The 16,500-nt window shown below is 44.1% G+C and overlaps 1 protein-coding gene across 7 annotated transcripts in view; it reads right to left on the bottom strand.

The window, feature by feature from the left end:
- Nucleotides 1–16,500, bottom strand: part of LOC120902375 (transcription factor hamlet) — a 94,749-nt gene that overhangs the window by 24,318 nt on the left and 53,931 nt on the right. For all 7 annotated transcript variants that reach the window (XM_040311083.1, XM_040311079.1, XM_040311078.1 and 4 more), the window contains 2 exons: nt 3,899–4,024; nt 3,620–3,734 (listed from right to left, as the gene is read on the bottom strand). In XM_040311083.1, the coding sequence (XP_040167017.1) occupies nt 3,620–3,734; nt 3,899–4,024 (241 nt within the window). The remainder of the gene's footprint in view (nt 1–3,619; nt 3,735–3,898; nt 4,025–16,500) is intronic.

Raw genomic sequence — 16,500 nt, forward strand, 5'->3', positions numbered from 1 at the left:
AATTATGTTTATAAATTCATGTCTAAGGGCATTCCTTGCTTATGAAATATAATACATTTTTGTGGCTATAATAAGGATATCAAATTTAACACATTGTATAACAACAACATGAACACATCCTCATAAAACTTTTAGCTACGCTTGCGTGTTGCATTTCCACACACCAAAGCAGCCTGCAAACACACATCTCTAAACGCATTCGTAATGGCACAATAATCACTACAATCCCACATATTGGCATGCCATGCGGGGAGTGAAAAGAGCAACACCCCTCCCTGCAAACAGATGCGGGTTTTCCCACTTTTCAATATATCTCCCGGTCATCACCGTGCCGACCTTTCGCCCCGGACCGAACGCAAACTCCCCCATGCTCTTAACCTACTCGCCCGCTGAATCACATGTCAATAAGTGTGCTGTATCAAACGAATGTCCTTCCCACTGCCTTTCCCCAATGGTGCGAGGGAAATTAGCTCCGAGAGTTTGCTCGCTAATGTAGCCACCGTGCAGTCATGGAAAACAATTGTCCATGCCCGTGCCCAACTCCCTTGCACACTCGAGAGAAATTATAATTTATGACCAAATCTCCTATCACCATTAGGCAATCAGCGGAATCATGAGATGCGACACTGCTGATAGTGTCCCGTGGACGAGGAGCTCGTGACCACCATTCGATTGTCGTTACCCACCCTCTGAAGTCCGGCGCTTGCGCCTGAAGTTAGTTTAATGCAATCAGCAGAAGTAGCAGAAGCAGACGGCATTGCCATAACTTCGTTAGCAGGCTATTAGGAGGATTTTTAAACTCCTGACACTGAGCTTTCTCTCGAGCGACAGTGAAAACGGGAGATAAAATTAGCGCTCCGATTGTGTGCTACAAATGCTAACACTGCTAACATCTAAATCACTGATCCAATCATGATTTATGGTTTGCTAGAATTTCTAGTCAGATTACGATTGGAACAGAGGAACAAAATCTCCATCAACTACCGGTCGCTACAAAATTGTTCAAATAAGGATCACTGCTACCCATAAAGCGCGCACACTCACATATCTTACGCGTAAAAACTTTGCAGTTAATGATCGGTTACGGTTCCGAACAGCGATGCACGCGCCCATCCCCGCAACGATGGAAAAATTGATGGCCCATTGCGAGTCGACTTTTTGTCCGTCCGATCGTTTCGCTTTGTTTTCCCCTTAAACATCCGTTCCGCCGCTTTCTCGCTTTCGATCATTTCTAGATGACATAATTTATCAATTTACACCCCGCAAGCACAAACACAAACGACGCAGAACAGAATGAAGAACAAAAAAAAAACAAGCATCCCGATACTCAAAGGAAGATTCACTCGTGCCGATCCGGTACCGCTACCGATATGCCCCTCTGATGTGTGAAATTATTATCCTTCATCGGGAGTTCTCTCTCGACCGCTCTCGACCCTACCCTGTGCAGACGACTTTGCCCCCATTGTTTGTATCTCTCCGTTCCGAGATTACACCGTCGCGTCACAAATCATGTTCACGACACGGTGTAACATACAACGCACCCATCGCACTGGGGCATATAATTGTAATCGAAAGATAAATAAAATGTTACAGCCCGGTACGGTGGTACGGGGAAAAAGGCACACACACAACGATGTCCTTTTAAAAAGGCACACGGACCACGCACAAGAGCAGAAGGCAGCAACAAAAAAGGTTGCCAATCATAATCCACCCCTATGCGGATCATGGCACGCACCACGGACGCAATCAGCAGACGTGCAGCAGCACACGATTAGGACCCTTTTCGGACACCCGTGATGTAACGTGTTCGCTCATCGCATGATTCAACAATCCTGTAACTGCAGCCGCGTTCGGGTGCATTCATTGTGGTTGTGGTCCTCCCCATGACGATGGTGTGTCCTGTAATAGATCCGACAGCCTGCCGACACCGCCCGCCTTTGCCACATTAATCCTTTACGTCAACTAATAAACTGTCAGCTTCCTCGCATTGTTCCTAATCACCCGGTGGGAGACGGAAGGAGTGGGCTACGTCATCTCCTGGGGAAAAAGCAAAGATAGGCACAGAGTTGTGACCGAATGTGGTGGTAAAATCAATTAACTGAAAACTGTCCCACCTTTTGCCGATCGCCCCACGGACACAGTTCAAGGTCGTAAACGGGTTGTGCGAGGATTTGTCCCTTCGCGCCGGTTGCTCTGTGTGGGTAACCCTTTTTATCCCGCATGACCGTCGCTGTCATCACTCTCGCTGTGTATCGGTCATTATAATCTTTGGTGACAACGTTGCGTGCGATCGATCGATGCCGTTCGATGTGGGATGGATGATTAATAGATCTCGCCCATCCTATGGGCTACGAAAAAGGGAATCAATCTTCAAGCCGTACGTAACGCCGTACGTTATAAATGAACGCGGCTACTGGCTTTTGGACTGGATGGTTGATATCGAGATAATTCTCAGACGTTCAGCTGCTACGCTAGCATTCCTAACTCCATCTTTATTGCTGATAAAGTGACATTTTTTATGTTAGTTGCTTACTTTGTGTAATAGAAAATTATATAAAAAAAGATAAATATATTCCCACGATATGGTATCTGTCAACTAATAAAAAAAACTGTGTGTGACACAAGCAAAATCTCACCCCAGACGGTGTGGGGCACACTTTCTACACTTTACAATTACCATTAACAAATTCATCAGCACCATCCCAATCGTTTACATGGAAGTGTGACGAAATATTACCATTTTTTTTTATTTAACAAACATCTTTGTTAAACACATCACACAGGGATCATAAATTAGCAGCATGGACTCAGCAAAAAAAAAACCTGCATTATGCACAAAAAATAGACTCCTCACATGCACGCCTACCAAACAAAAAATCAGGGTCTGTGAAAGGCAAGTAAAACAAGCCATAAAAACAGTAACTAATCCAATTTGCATATGCATTGGCAAGAGGGGAAAAAGATTTCGTTGGCTCGTGTCTGGCAATGCGCCCATACTTCCACACACCCAACACTAGGTGGCGCTGTATGCAGCCACCTGGTAGTAACGGCGTAACGACGGACACGCGATAATCATCTAATCGTGAGGATTTAAATTATTCCCTTTTTCGAAGACGTGCAAAGACAGTTTTTTTTTCATTTTCATTCTCCGGCCGTGGAAAACGATTACTTGAATTAATTGTGCACACTTCACTGAGTCTCACACCACGATGCAAAACCGAATGCAGGGCACGTGCCAATCATGCGGAAAAGAATATTTGTTTTTAATTGTTCCAGTGTGCACCCCTCCCAGCGATGAACCCTTCGGCGTAGTGCTCTTTTTTTAATCCTTTAATCCAGTTCGTAGGCTAAATAGAGCGAGAAATATGCAGTGATATTTGCATGCCTGATTTGTTTTTATTGAGTGTACAGTGTATGTGAGAAGTGATCGGAAGCTGCTTAAACCTTTCCAGCAATTAAATGATTGCATCTACTTCTCACTTTTTAATCCTTCCAAACAAAAACAAACTGTCGCCACATCTGCATACATTTTTTAAGCAGATCAGCTCGCGCTGATAAGAAGCACGCATCACAGTGGCACCCAACCATATTGCATGAGATCACCAGAATCTGTACTTACCCGAGCCACGTTCGCTGCCTCGCTCGTCTTGTCCATCGCGCGGATGAAGAGGAACCTTTGGTCGTAGCAACAGCTCCCTTCCGGGACTGATATCACATATCACTTCGTACCACAGCTGAAAATAGATCGACGACGCGACGAGCAGAAACCCCGGATGACCGGCCGTGCAAGTAGATAAAAAACGGAGGGAAAGAGAAACGGAAACAAAACGTTAAACGATTTTGGACAATGAACAAAACGAGCAAAACAGTATTCTATCTTTCTCGCTGCCAGACTCACATGACCATCTTTCAGAAAGTGCTGCACGTTCGCGTCGGCCGAACTGGAGCCGCAGCGTATGTGCTTCATCCAGTTCGTTGGTTCCAGCGTGGCGTCTAGCCATCCACGAACATCTAAATCTATCACCTAGAAATGGAAGAGACATAAAATTACATTAATAATTCATCCTAACAAACAGTTTCTTATTTCGAATTCGCTGTAAAACAGATTGACTTTGAAATTAGCGAGAGCGCCCTCTTGTGGTTGCTCCTTTAAGCAGCTGTGTCTTAAGTTAGCGAAGACAACCACCACCTATATCTAGATCAGTTTTACAGGGTGATTGTCAAATTGGCGGGTTTTTTTCGTCACAAAATCAGTTTTTGTGAGCTCGCCAAGGATTTGTCGGTGCGAATTTCCCTCGCTGGCGACGGTTTTGATGTTTTGAGCGAGGACTTTTGAGGGTTCACGATGGCCGCCAAAAAGATCGCGCTGGTGTACGATTATGTTGGTGGGCAAATTTGAATGACTAAATAAATACACTCCACCCCTCCCACCTTCCCACTGATTGACCCCCCGGGGTCCTACATATGTATCAGTTTTTGGTGTTAATTTATGTACTTCCCCAAATCATTGATTTTCTTTAATAATTAAATGATTACTTACCAACAAAAAATATTTTCATAATTTTCATAAAAAATACAACATTTCGAATAAAATGCAACCAAGGATGCCAAAAAACATATCTTAAGCATATTCCTATCAGTGTATATTTAATCTTTATATTCATTCCAAATTCAATTTGAACTACTTTATGCAATGGCTGAGCTTCACACCTCGTCAACCTACTATTCGACAGTTGTCGCTACATTTCAAGTTGCGCATGTCCGAGTTCTTGTCCCTTCTGGCAGCCAACTTGTTTCTCGCCCATTCACCGTAGCCCATCATCGCTTCTCATCTTCTTTCTATCTATTTTCTTCATACATTTCCTCGCCATCTATTTCTTTCCACCTTTCGGTAGCGTTTCAATTCACGCAAGCAAAGCCCTACATTCTTGACATCTTTCCTTGTCCGTTGTATCGAGTCAACAGAATAGCCCGGCAGCCATTGTCCAATCACGAACGGGAAACCCCTGGACACGCTACAAAAGGGAAAGCACATCGCATTCGCTCCTTTTGCGGTAAAGCCATCTCTTTCCCTGTCCCTTGCTTCCTTCCGATAATCCCGGGACAACCAATCGTGAAGACAATCGTTCGATGGACCCGATTGACACGTACGAATTTCCTGACCGGTGTGTCCTTTCATCCAACTGACAACAAAACGCAGGCGACTTTCAGGTGTAACCTGGTTCCTTTGTGTTGTGCTGCGAAAGCAAATTAAAATTTAATTTTCATTTCAAAAACCGGATTACAACACGGACAAACGCTGTGTCCCAGTTTCCATTCCGCACGGGTTCGCTGCAGCAGCATAAAGAAACTCATCAGAACCTTCGATCTCTAATCCGAGGGTGTGAAGAAACGGATACTGATCCTGTTGGACCGATAATGGGATGCTTTAAGGGACACATGGACGTATGCAATCTCTAGCATCTTGAGTAGATTAGACAGTCGTCCCGGTAGCCCGTTGTAATCCCGTTTGTTCCGTCTACATGGCAAAGTCGGGCAGAACATATGAAATATATTTTTCTAGCGGACAATGTGAAAGGTCCTTTGCTGTACCAAATGCTCGTGTGAATACGTTTATCTTTGTGAAAAGGATATCTCTTTTCCACGGAACTTTGAATAAAAGCAGTTTTCCGACAAAGTGACATCGAAAAACCGTGTTCTGGTCCAGAGACATAACCTCACAAAATCTTCTAGCCAAAAATCAGATACAACCTTTTCACCTAACCGTCAACAATTCACACCCTGTCTGTCCAAGGCCCTTTCACATGGCAACACCAAGTTCAGCTTTTCCATAAAAACCGTTCCCATCCTCTATCTCGGTATCTACACACGCTTTGGCACGTCCGATACGCATAACATATCTTCTTGTCGGTCAATTTCTCATTTCGAAATCCAATTCTCCTCAATGGAAGATCGCCCAGGAAAATAATTAAACCCCGTCAGAGGCTCATAGACAATGCCGCTCCCGGGAGAACGAGACGCACAGACAGAAGCAGCATCGCACCCCGGGCAGGATTTTCTAGAAGATGCCCAGCATGTCAGACAAGCGCAGGTCCCGGGGACGAAAGATGATCTTCGTACGTGATGTTGTACAATATACAAGTGCCGCTTCTTTCGCCCTGATGCCGCAACCCATTACCATTCACCTACTTTTGAGTCCGGCGCGTTTCGATGGACGGAACCCCGGTGGTGTGTACGTGAGCTATCATCGGTCGAACGCACAACGCACACGGTTCGTTTTTTTTAACGATCGGGACACGATCGTCCGACATTGTTTGGACCCAGTGGGAAGCGTGGTGTATGGAAGCGTCAGGAATCCATTATTCTCTCCCAGACGACCGGGTGAATTGGTGCAAAGAGTTTGAGAAATGGGTCGATTCTTGGTGGTTGTTTCGTTCCTTTCGGGGTGTTATTTTCACTCCAGTTTGATGTCCGGTGGCGACGGACTTAATAGCTGTGACGGAGTGAAAATGTCGTTCTGCGCATTTATTAGCTCATCACATGAAACGAGAGGCTCCAATAAAACTGGATTACTTCATGCGTCAGTAAGCTACTCATCAGAGAGATTGCACAAGTCAAAAATGTTTTCAACAAGATGTTTTTAATCAATTGAACAAGGTCTTTCCAAAACTTCCCCTTTCAAATAGAGCTCTCTAACGGTTCATCTCATCCATAACCACATAATGTGCTTCATTGAGAAGATAAGCTCATCACACAACACACAGACACACAATTCAATGGCATAAGGACAGTGTCAAGAAGATTCCTTCCCTGACGGAGGAAAGAAAACACCCGATAGACAACACTACAATGCCCCCGGTTAGTTCAACTGCAGTCATGCATGATGCAAAAAAGGGTGCGTTGAACTTCAGCGCACCCAGCATATGGCATAGAGCAGCAGCGGTAGCATATCGAGTGTGTTTGTTTAGGCATGAGGTACTTGAGTGGATGATACAGAAGAAAGTAACACACTCTTGACTTTTGGCGAGGTATCACAAGGGAAGTCATCTGTTCGGAAAACGCTTTCGGTTGGAACCATGAAGAATCGCTTCCTTCGAAGTAGCTCTAATAAATGGGATCTTGTGTGTCACACCCTTCTTGAACGAATCCTCTAGGCGGAAGCCAGAATTTCACGCTTAATTATAAACTTATTAAACTTGTATGCGTCCTCAATCTATGCGGTCCACATGGTTCTAAAATTCCAATCACAATAACAACGATTTTTTTCATTCCGTGAAGAATGATAGCTAAACTGAAAATTTACGAGTCGGTTTAATGGTCTTTCGGGTTTTCATTACTCGATACTTGGGTCGTGCGTGGCTTCTACGATTGGAATGTACAGCCGAGTGTGACAAAAGGGACATCCGCCCGCCCATTCAAAACGGGAACCATGTGTCTCAATTTTCTTCTCGTGGAAAATGAGAATAAACGACAGCAATTAATAGATGTCCAACCAATCTGGACTCTATGGTGCCGTCCATTTATTTCTAGCTCCTGGGAACACGCAGCGTGTTGTGTGGAGAGTATGAGACACAACACTGGTGTAGCGCAACGATACAATTTGCATATCAATTCCACAAAACCCAGGGATAACGAGTACTCTATTGTCAAACACTTGGACAATCCACCAAAGTGTCAACCGTCAACGTACGCACGTCAATCATGCCAGCTGTCACTTTCTAATAACGATTTTGGTCATCCCAATACCCATCGAAGCGCCTGCCTTCGATTTGCATCCCATAATCCCATGTAATAATTATTCATTCGATGTTGTGGTTAGCGTCTTGCACCAACACCGTCAGGATGAGTTGGGACATAGGGACATTAAACATTCATACGAAAACAGCAACTCAAGTGCGGTTCAATTACCAATCCATCGTGATGTACCCAATACCAACTCCCAATCTCAACAAACGTCAATAATCTTTTACGTGCAACACATTTCTTTCTCCCATGCTGTACCAATATTTCCGATGAGAGTTTTTATTCCCGGCACCGCAAAGCAAGGTTCGAAGGTCAAATCGAAGTGCCTCCGTTTGCAGGCTGCAGACGGAGAGGAAATATGCTAATTTCCATTACCCAAAAAATGTACTTCCCTTGTGCAGTGGAAAAGTCAAACCCTCCAGTCCGGTCACTCCGTGACGTCGCTTCCACGGTTCCATTCTCGAACAGTTCACAAACCCGGCCCTCTGATTGACTTCTTCACCGCCACCCGATCTGTCTGTCGGGACGGGCAAGCGAACGGAGCGAATCGTCGTCGTTACGTAAAAGCCGAACCCCTCTGATAAAGCGTTTCTATTTTTTCTGCTAACGCACGTTTGCCTACAACCGTCACCCCCATTCCAGGTCCTTGTTTTTCATTCCAAAAACCGCTAGTAAACACATCCTCCCGGTGAGGGCGGCCAAACGTTCGCCGTGAACAGGAGGAAGGAAAACATATTTAAAAACACTCCAAGCGGTGGTAATTTAATCAAAATTGAGCAACAATCAACCAACCAACAGAAAACCCCTTGCGGCGCACACGCTAGCACACAGCAAAAAGGGGGAGAGATTTCCGAAGAATGTCTCGGGGGCGTACCGGGCGTGAATAGGGAATCTGTTACTGCCTTCCTGAGATGCCTCGCCTAGGCTCGGTAAGGGATGGATCCCGAGTGTGTGTGTGATTGCGTGTCAATTGCGAGAAGATGGCTTTGCGTTTAACACACAGCCGAAAGTGCGAAGCAGATTGAAACATATTTCCCACATTAGCCAAACCACCCCAACGAAACGAGTCGGTGCACCGTGTTGCCGTCTGATAAGGGCAATTGATTTTCCCACATCTTTTTTGTATCAATCGGGTGCGATAGAACGGGTACCGGAGGGAAGAGTGTACTGTGATGGATGTGATTGAACGTGATCTAGTAATGTATCTTAACGTTTGAATTCTTTCACCGAGGGAGTTTATTCGTTTGCGATAAACATGTAATAAATACACGATTATAAGTATATTAACACCAACAGTATAAGGGTGATAATGTATTTTATTAATATACCAATTTTCCAAAACCATCCAATCATCTTTAAGCTGCAAATGCTTCAGATTACAATAAACCTTTTTCTATCTCAATTTCACACTTCGGCAAAGAACAAACGTCACTCTTGTCAGTGTCTCTCGGGAGATGTAACGGTGTCATCTTTTAAAGGTGACAAAAATGCTTCTTTCTCTTCATTAAACAAAAGAACCAATCGAGCAAAGGACCTTCCACACCTTCTTAGCATTGCCGAACGTCCTTTACTGTCACACCAGCAAGGTGTCAATAATTGAGCTCCATCGCTCAGTTATTCACCACTTTACAGTAAGCGGTTTTTATTGTTCGCTTCTAATCCGTTCTTCCTTTGTGCGGTGGCCGTCCACTTCTGGAAATGGTGAAATATGGAGACTTTCCTTGAAAAACGGTAAAAGGCACGGCACGATCTGAGGAAGGCCCGCAGGTAGCATTAATATTCATTTCACTACCATTCCTGTCCCGCTACCGACGAACGTCGACGTCCTCATGGGCTGTCCATGACAATGCAGAAAATGAAATGCTGCACGACAAACAAAACACAGAGGACATCGCAACGAACAACCAAAACCATGGAAAAGAGAGAAATTTCATTCATTTACATGTATAACACCTTTTGGCTAATGGTGATACGCCTCTAACTTGAACGGCTAGACACCAATACATCCGAAAAATTTGAACAAACACATCTAAAATTCGACCGAAAAATGCAGCAGTTCCGAGTTGCTACAAACTTCCAACGTTTGTTTCGCACCAGCTAATCCGGTCACCTAAACCCCTAATACACCAACCCCTTTTTCAGCCGTTGCTCAGTCCACTGCGCGCGCTCTCTCACTTTGAATGTCCCTGTACATGTCAATCATCAAATTCACACCATTCTGTTTGTGCAAAAAGGACACCGACAGTAGCACCACCAAGCAGAAGCGATGTTCCAACAGCAAAAGGACCTCAGATTGAAGTTTACTGCACCAGCCCATACCGTGGGTAGCTTAGGGTGCTTAAAGAGGAATAGGAACCTCATGATGAGGTTTCGCAGATCATACAAGATATGATCTACTTTTCCATCACAAATCGCGCGTGGTTTTACGGTGACAACAACGGTGACGGAGAGTGTGTGATAGCCAGCAAAACATGGACCCTTCCAGGTTGCTGCATGCTCTCCGAACGCAAACATTTCCCCGTGCACAGAAGGACAGATGATGAGTCCTTCGGTCGCTTCTCAATTTACGAATACGGCCAATAAACTGGCTGGCGGAACTTGCATGGGAAGGGACTCCTCATTTACACCTGGACGAGTGTAACCATCTCCAGATGAGTTAGATACGGAAGCTTTGATTGTGTGTTTGGTGCAGAGACAGGACAAGGGAAACGTTTTGGAACCCAATGCCGCCAAAATACAGCGAGAAGGGGGAAAAAACGGTTGACACCGAAGATCATCAAACCCGCCTCAACTAATTCGATTTTCAATCAGGAAGCCTTTTCCTTTTGCACCTTCTTGTTTTTTTTCCTTCGAAATCGTTTGAAGCTACAAAAAATGTACGGAAAAAAGGATCGAAAAGGATTAGAGCCTAAAACGGGATATTTTAAGAATTGTTCCTCAACTGTTTCTGGAACCATATCTTATCCTCTTCTCAAAAAAGATTATAGCGACAGGCCCGGAAGGCTCGTCACATCTTTGATAGATTTGTCAATTTGCTCTAAATTACCCCCAGAAGTTTCGGTTTCTGGGTGGCGCTGTATGTCTCTTTAGACAGTTATGAGGCTAATTGTGGGATAGTGTCCTTCGTATTCAAAGGCATCTGTTACAGTTTCAATATGCAGCGGTGTTTGTGATAACCTGAAGAAATTTGCCCTCAGTGCAGGACTCTAAAATATTTTCCTGGGGACAGTTAGATTCCCTCTTGGCAAAATTCAGTGACTCTATCTTATAAGTTGCAGTTGAATCTGCTTGGATGTCTAGTACGCACCATTTTTCCCCTTTTCTTGGTGGATTGCATTGCAGCCACCTAGCACTGTCAATCATTTCCTAACATTCAACACGAAGATGACAGAAGACGAGTTACCTGCAAAGCATTGTCTTCTTGAGGAAATATCACATGTCGGACATCTAACTTCCAAATGTCCGAATGTCCAAAATTAGCATATCAAAAGACTTCCTCTAGCATCCAAAGAAAACCGTTGCTAGAAAACGTCTGACTACGAGCACAATGTATTACTCACAGACCACTGAAGTCCTTCATTGGAAAAGGACATCGATTGATTGAATAATGGTAACTAATGTCGCTACTTGTTAACTGATTGTTTCACTGCAAACCCGTCCGGGCGCCATCAGAAACGCGATGACCTGTAAAAGTCAGACATTCGTCACAAAATAAATATCATATTACGGGTTCACCACCCCACTTGTAAGCGGCAATGCATCATAACGTTCATCTGTCAATCAAAATATTGTAGTTAGTCGACCTGCTCTAACCCTTCCATGAGACATAGCTAGCTGAAGGAATTAGGCACAAATTCTTCAAGAAAGAATTTTAAGAAATTTTAGGGGTAACTTAACGGTTTTTTTTTTTAAATTTCTTGTTTGGTTCAGGAACGTTTTATATTGTAAAACTTCTTCAACATTTCAGTATAAATAATAATGAAGATAGAAGGATATAACTCAAAATTGTTTTGAGTACAGCTTCTATTTCCAGCAATCAATATAAATTAATACAATAAATTCATTCTGAAGTTGGGCCAAATACAATTTGTTTGAAATGCGTATCACTTGCGCTGTCGCTTAATTTCATCAACATGTTCCACCAACAAATAAATACAACTCCTATGCTCCCGATGTTGTTGATGACACTCGATAAATGGCGTCACATTTCGAGGTAATTAATGCAATGCTCGGTTACGGCCTGTGTCGATTTATCGGGGCGTAAATTATGCTTCATCCCTAGCATCTCATCCCCCATCATCGTTAACCTGGCAGCAGAACGGCACCAACATGGGAAAGGGGCGACTCATTAAAATTTTAGCGCTGTGACAAAACTACATCACGACACAACTGTTCATGCTCGGCTGTGCATAATGAATGTGGGAGGAGTTGCGTTGATAAAAAGGGCTATCCCGACTAAACATCCCGACTGCCCGCCGCTCTGCCCCGCAGGTCTGGTGACTGTAGTGAAAAGTTTGACGAACACATTTACAGCAACATAATTAATATTTCACTCCCATCACATACTGGGAGTGCTGCGATTGTCCAGTACGTAGCAGCAAACTACATAGCAATATCAACCCACCCGCTCACTAGCTCGCTTTGATGTGCACGAGCTATCCTGTCAAGCGCGGAAAAGCTTTCACGCAAAATGCAATTGTGAAAAGTATAATTCAGATTCCCAGAGAAAAAAAAACAAACGCAAACGAACATTGCAACAATCAACCATAAGCCACACTGCACTGTAGATTCCATGTTGCGCGTACAAAAGGCAAGCGGAAAAGAACGCTACCACCTCCCAGCATTAATCCCAGTTGGATGAACATGATATTTTAAGCATAAATTTTTAATCATAATTTTATTGCAACTTTTTAATTTTAACTTGCCCACTGCACTGAGCATTCATAGCTCCTTTTTCCATACCCTTCCCCATGAAGAGGGCGCTTTTTACCCGTTTCTTTCACCGCAAACTTTCATCACTAAAAGCATTCATTACAAAACAGGACAACAAGCGAGCGGACTGGCGGGTGAGCGCGGGGAAAACTCAACCCAACAGTCTGATTGTTCATTTAACTCTAAATAAAACTTGCGTTCCCGTTGTCCACGTTTGATGTGCCCGTAGGATGGTAGGGTGTATGTGAAAAATCTCGTCGTAGGGTACCATTTTTTATTCATTGCAAATTAATTTGTCAACACGTTAATATGTTTGCAAAATTCAAGGAAAAAAGTACACACGTTCGGACCAGAGTAATGAGGCGATCGAGATGCATGGAACCGCAAACGCAATATCAACCGCCCATTACGCGTGGACTTTTCCACGGATGGTTGCCTTTCAATTGTGGTTGTGAGTATAATTTATTGTTATAGGATGAATGTTTTTTCATGGAAAATATGTTCCGAGATTTTTTTAAATTAAACATCAGGAAAAGATATTGCGAATCGGTAAAAATACGGTAGTTATGTTTCAGGTCGATTTTTGAACTAAATACTGCAAATATTGCAAACAAAATTTAAGCTATTTTTCCCTTTTCCAAACATACACTTTCGTTCCCAAAAACACTGGTTTCGGACACTAAACTGCCATCAGTTTACGCTGCATTAAGTAGCTCAACGTAGAGACTTGGAAATTTACGACGGTAATAACAGACAATGTCCTAGCTTCCTTCCACCTTTGCCATATCCGGCCCGGCAAAAACACGACAAGACAAACTGCTGTGGTTGTGGTGCAGAGCAGCTACGGCAGGGAAAAAAACTAAAACCTAAAAACCCAAGACCACTCTACTGTCCAGTCTGTCGATTCGAACGGAAAGAGTCCTTCCCTGCAAACGAGGAACTAAGAAATAGGCTACAAAAAAACATAAGAAATACGAAAAACGAGTGGTTATGCTAGCTTGTCGTGCTAATTCTTCCTTTTCTTTCTCAGTTTGCTTTGTTCAGATGGCATGTTAGCATGTGACGACAACTTGTGTCTTGTGGCTCGGGGTCGAAGAATACCCACCGGGGGCTTGGATGGCCATCTTCACTCACTCGGTTTCGTTCATATTTCTCTCTCTCTAGAAGCCACCTACTGGACAGTAGTTTTTCATCCCCAATTTCTCTGTAGTTGGGCTTGCTTGGGTAAACGACTTATTTAGCTTTTTTGTTGTGTATTACAACCAGCACTACTTGAAGAGGGGTACGACTGCACTACGTACAAAGGAGCGAGGTATATCTTAATAAATGTGTTTGTGTCATGTTGCGGTGATAGTACCGGGTTAGTGTCTAGATTCGCAACCCTCTGCAGCAGTGCGGATTCGAACCCAAAATTTCCCCCAACCCACTGGGCAAGTGGGTGAAAGCCCTCCTTCACCTTTGCCAAGAAGCAAGCCAGAAAACAAAAGGGGACATTCGACACAGAAAGCAGGGAGCTCAGGAAATTTATTACATTATTACACAATTCATTCTTCACGAAACGCGCTGCTGGAAAGGGGGAAAAAGAATGGCCACTAGCGATTAGTATCGCCAACCGGCCTAGGGAAGACGCCGGACAGTAGTTCCGTCGTAAGCTGGCAAGGATGTAGCAGGATTTCCTTATGTCTATTTAGCAACCGGTGTTAAGTATTGTATATCCCTACCAGAAGGAACCTTTCGTGAGGGGTGTCCTGGGACCGGTTAGTGCCGAGGAGGTCAAGTGCGTGCAACTGACTGACTTGATATTGCTTTATGATTTATCGTTTATTACTTTTTATGAGAGTGTGTGCGCCGCAGGAGGGAAGTCCTGTTAGCTTTCTGTTCGCCTGCTGGCGAAAGTTCATCCTGTCTTGGGGCAAATCACGTCCAATGCCCTTTTGCTATTAATTAGTTGCTTGTTTGTGGAAGTTATTTCATCCTATCAATCTTACTTCGTTGCAAGAAAAACCCGCCTTGGGTCGGATTGGTAAAGACAATCTTGTCAATTCGTATCTAAACTACACATTTAAACTCAAACAAATTTGAAGAATAATGGATTGTTAAATTGTGCTTGACATCAGATGTTACTCCTCCACATCTGCAACACATCAGTTAGAACATTCGCGCAATTCCTGTATTGATTGTTTTCCTTCCCACATTCGCCATCAATAACCGATCCCACTGACGCCACTCAACTGGCACCATCCATCCGGTGCACCGCACGTAACATAAATCATAAATCTCATACGCAAGCAATCAAAAACAGCACATTCCCAGCGCCTAACCGACAAACGGTCCCAAACATAAATGATTAAGCAATAATAATAACAGTGCGCGATGATCGTGCGTACCCCGCAAGCCAACAAACTGACGGCCGCAACCAAGTTCAAGTGACGAGAGAAGGATGATTACGATTGCAACCTTTCCTTTTGGTTTGCTAGTGCTTGTTTTTTTTATCCCTCAGCACAATTTTACGCACGATTACATCGCGAATCCATTTCTAACAGGCGTCGCCAAACCCTTCGAACGGCTGCGGAGATGCGCAACGCGTGAGCTCATTTTGAAAACGTTCGATAATCGACATGGGAAACATTTGCGATGAGTGATTATCTAGCCTGACGATTGGCACACAGAAAAGGGGAAGGTAGTGCTTATCATAACTTCTTCGGAAGGATGTGTCTTGCGTAAACGGTTGTACGGATCACTCAGGTATGCTAAAGACAATTGAGCGATTTCTGATAAAGTCAATCGATTGAAAGCGAATTGAAGATAGCTGAAATGACATGTCAACTCAGACTGGCCAGCCTGGTAAATCCCGCTCTTCAGTCGCAAATCATTCAGTTATCTTTTCTTCAAACACACACACACACTTACACTCGCCTCCTGTCTTCAGAAATCGATCATCTTAGCCCTGCTCGGTCCTATGGGCTAGGAGAGTCACAAAAACACAATGAGGCATAAAAAACTGGCCCAGGGAAGACAGGGTCATCAGACAATATAAACACACCTAACGCCATCAATAAATGCCCGTTTCGATCAACGACAACAACAACAATAACAACAAACACCATCGACAATCTTATCCTCCTCCAGCTTCGTATCACCCTACAGCTCTATCTTATCCTCTCCTCCGATGGATTCTTCGTTCTCGGTAACAATTTCCTCGCAACATAGCCACTCTATTGCGCACACCTTCGGCGTGGCTCGTGCACTACACAATTGTTGTGACACAATCGTTTATCTCCAACTGTCACCAGTGTCGCTGTCCCATTTACCTGGGGGTTTGGTGTAGAGATCGATGTGACACCCGGACACAATGTCCATCAACGGCCATCGGGATGGTGTCGGGGACTCACCGTAATTATTCCAAACCGGGTGCGGGAATCCCTCCAGAGAGTGTCTCTGTCACCCAATAGAAAATAGAGCATTACGCTTCCCAGACCACCTTACCACCAGTCAATGCAGAGGTGCGCTTAAGCGGAATTAAATGAAGATCGATAGCAATCTTCGGAAGAGCTTGGACTATCAATCACCTAATCATTGGCCTGTGATATTCGGGTGCGGGTCGTTGATGAGTGTTTTCGCCGGACAATAGCCCTTTTACGGAGACGTAGAAGTGTTTGCGTACGTGACGTGCTGTCAAGTAGCGCCGTCCCAGGGATCGATGAGTTCAGACACCGGAAGGAGATCGATTTCTTCTGTCTTTGGGCGTTTCACCGGATACACCTTGAAAGGTGTTCAAGAAAGCAGAAGTGTATTGCATCATTTGTTTCCTTGTGCAATGAGCAT

This window comes from Anopheles arabiensis, chromosome 3 (assembly GCF_016920715.1).
Source record: "Anopheles arabiensis isolate DONGOLA chromosome 3, AaraD3, whole genome shotgun sequence".
In the NCBI taxonomy this organism is placed as follows: domain Eukaryota; kingdom Metazoa; phylum Arthropoda; class Insecta; order Diptera; family Culicidae; genus Anopheles; species Anopheles arabiensis.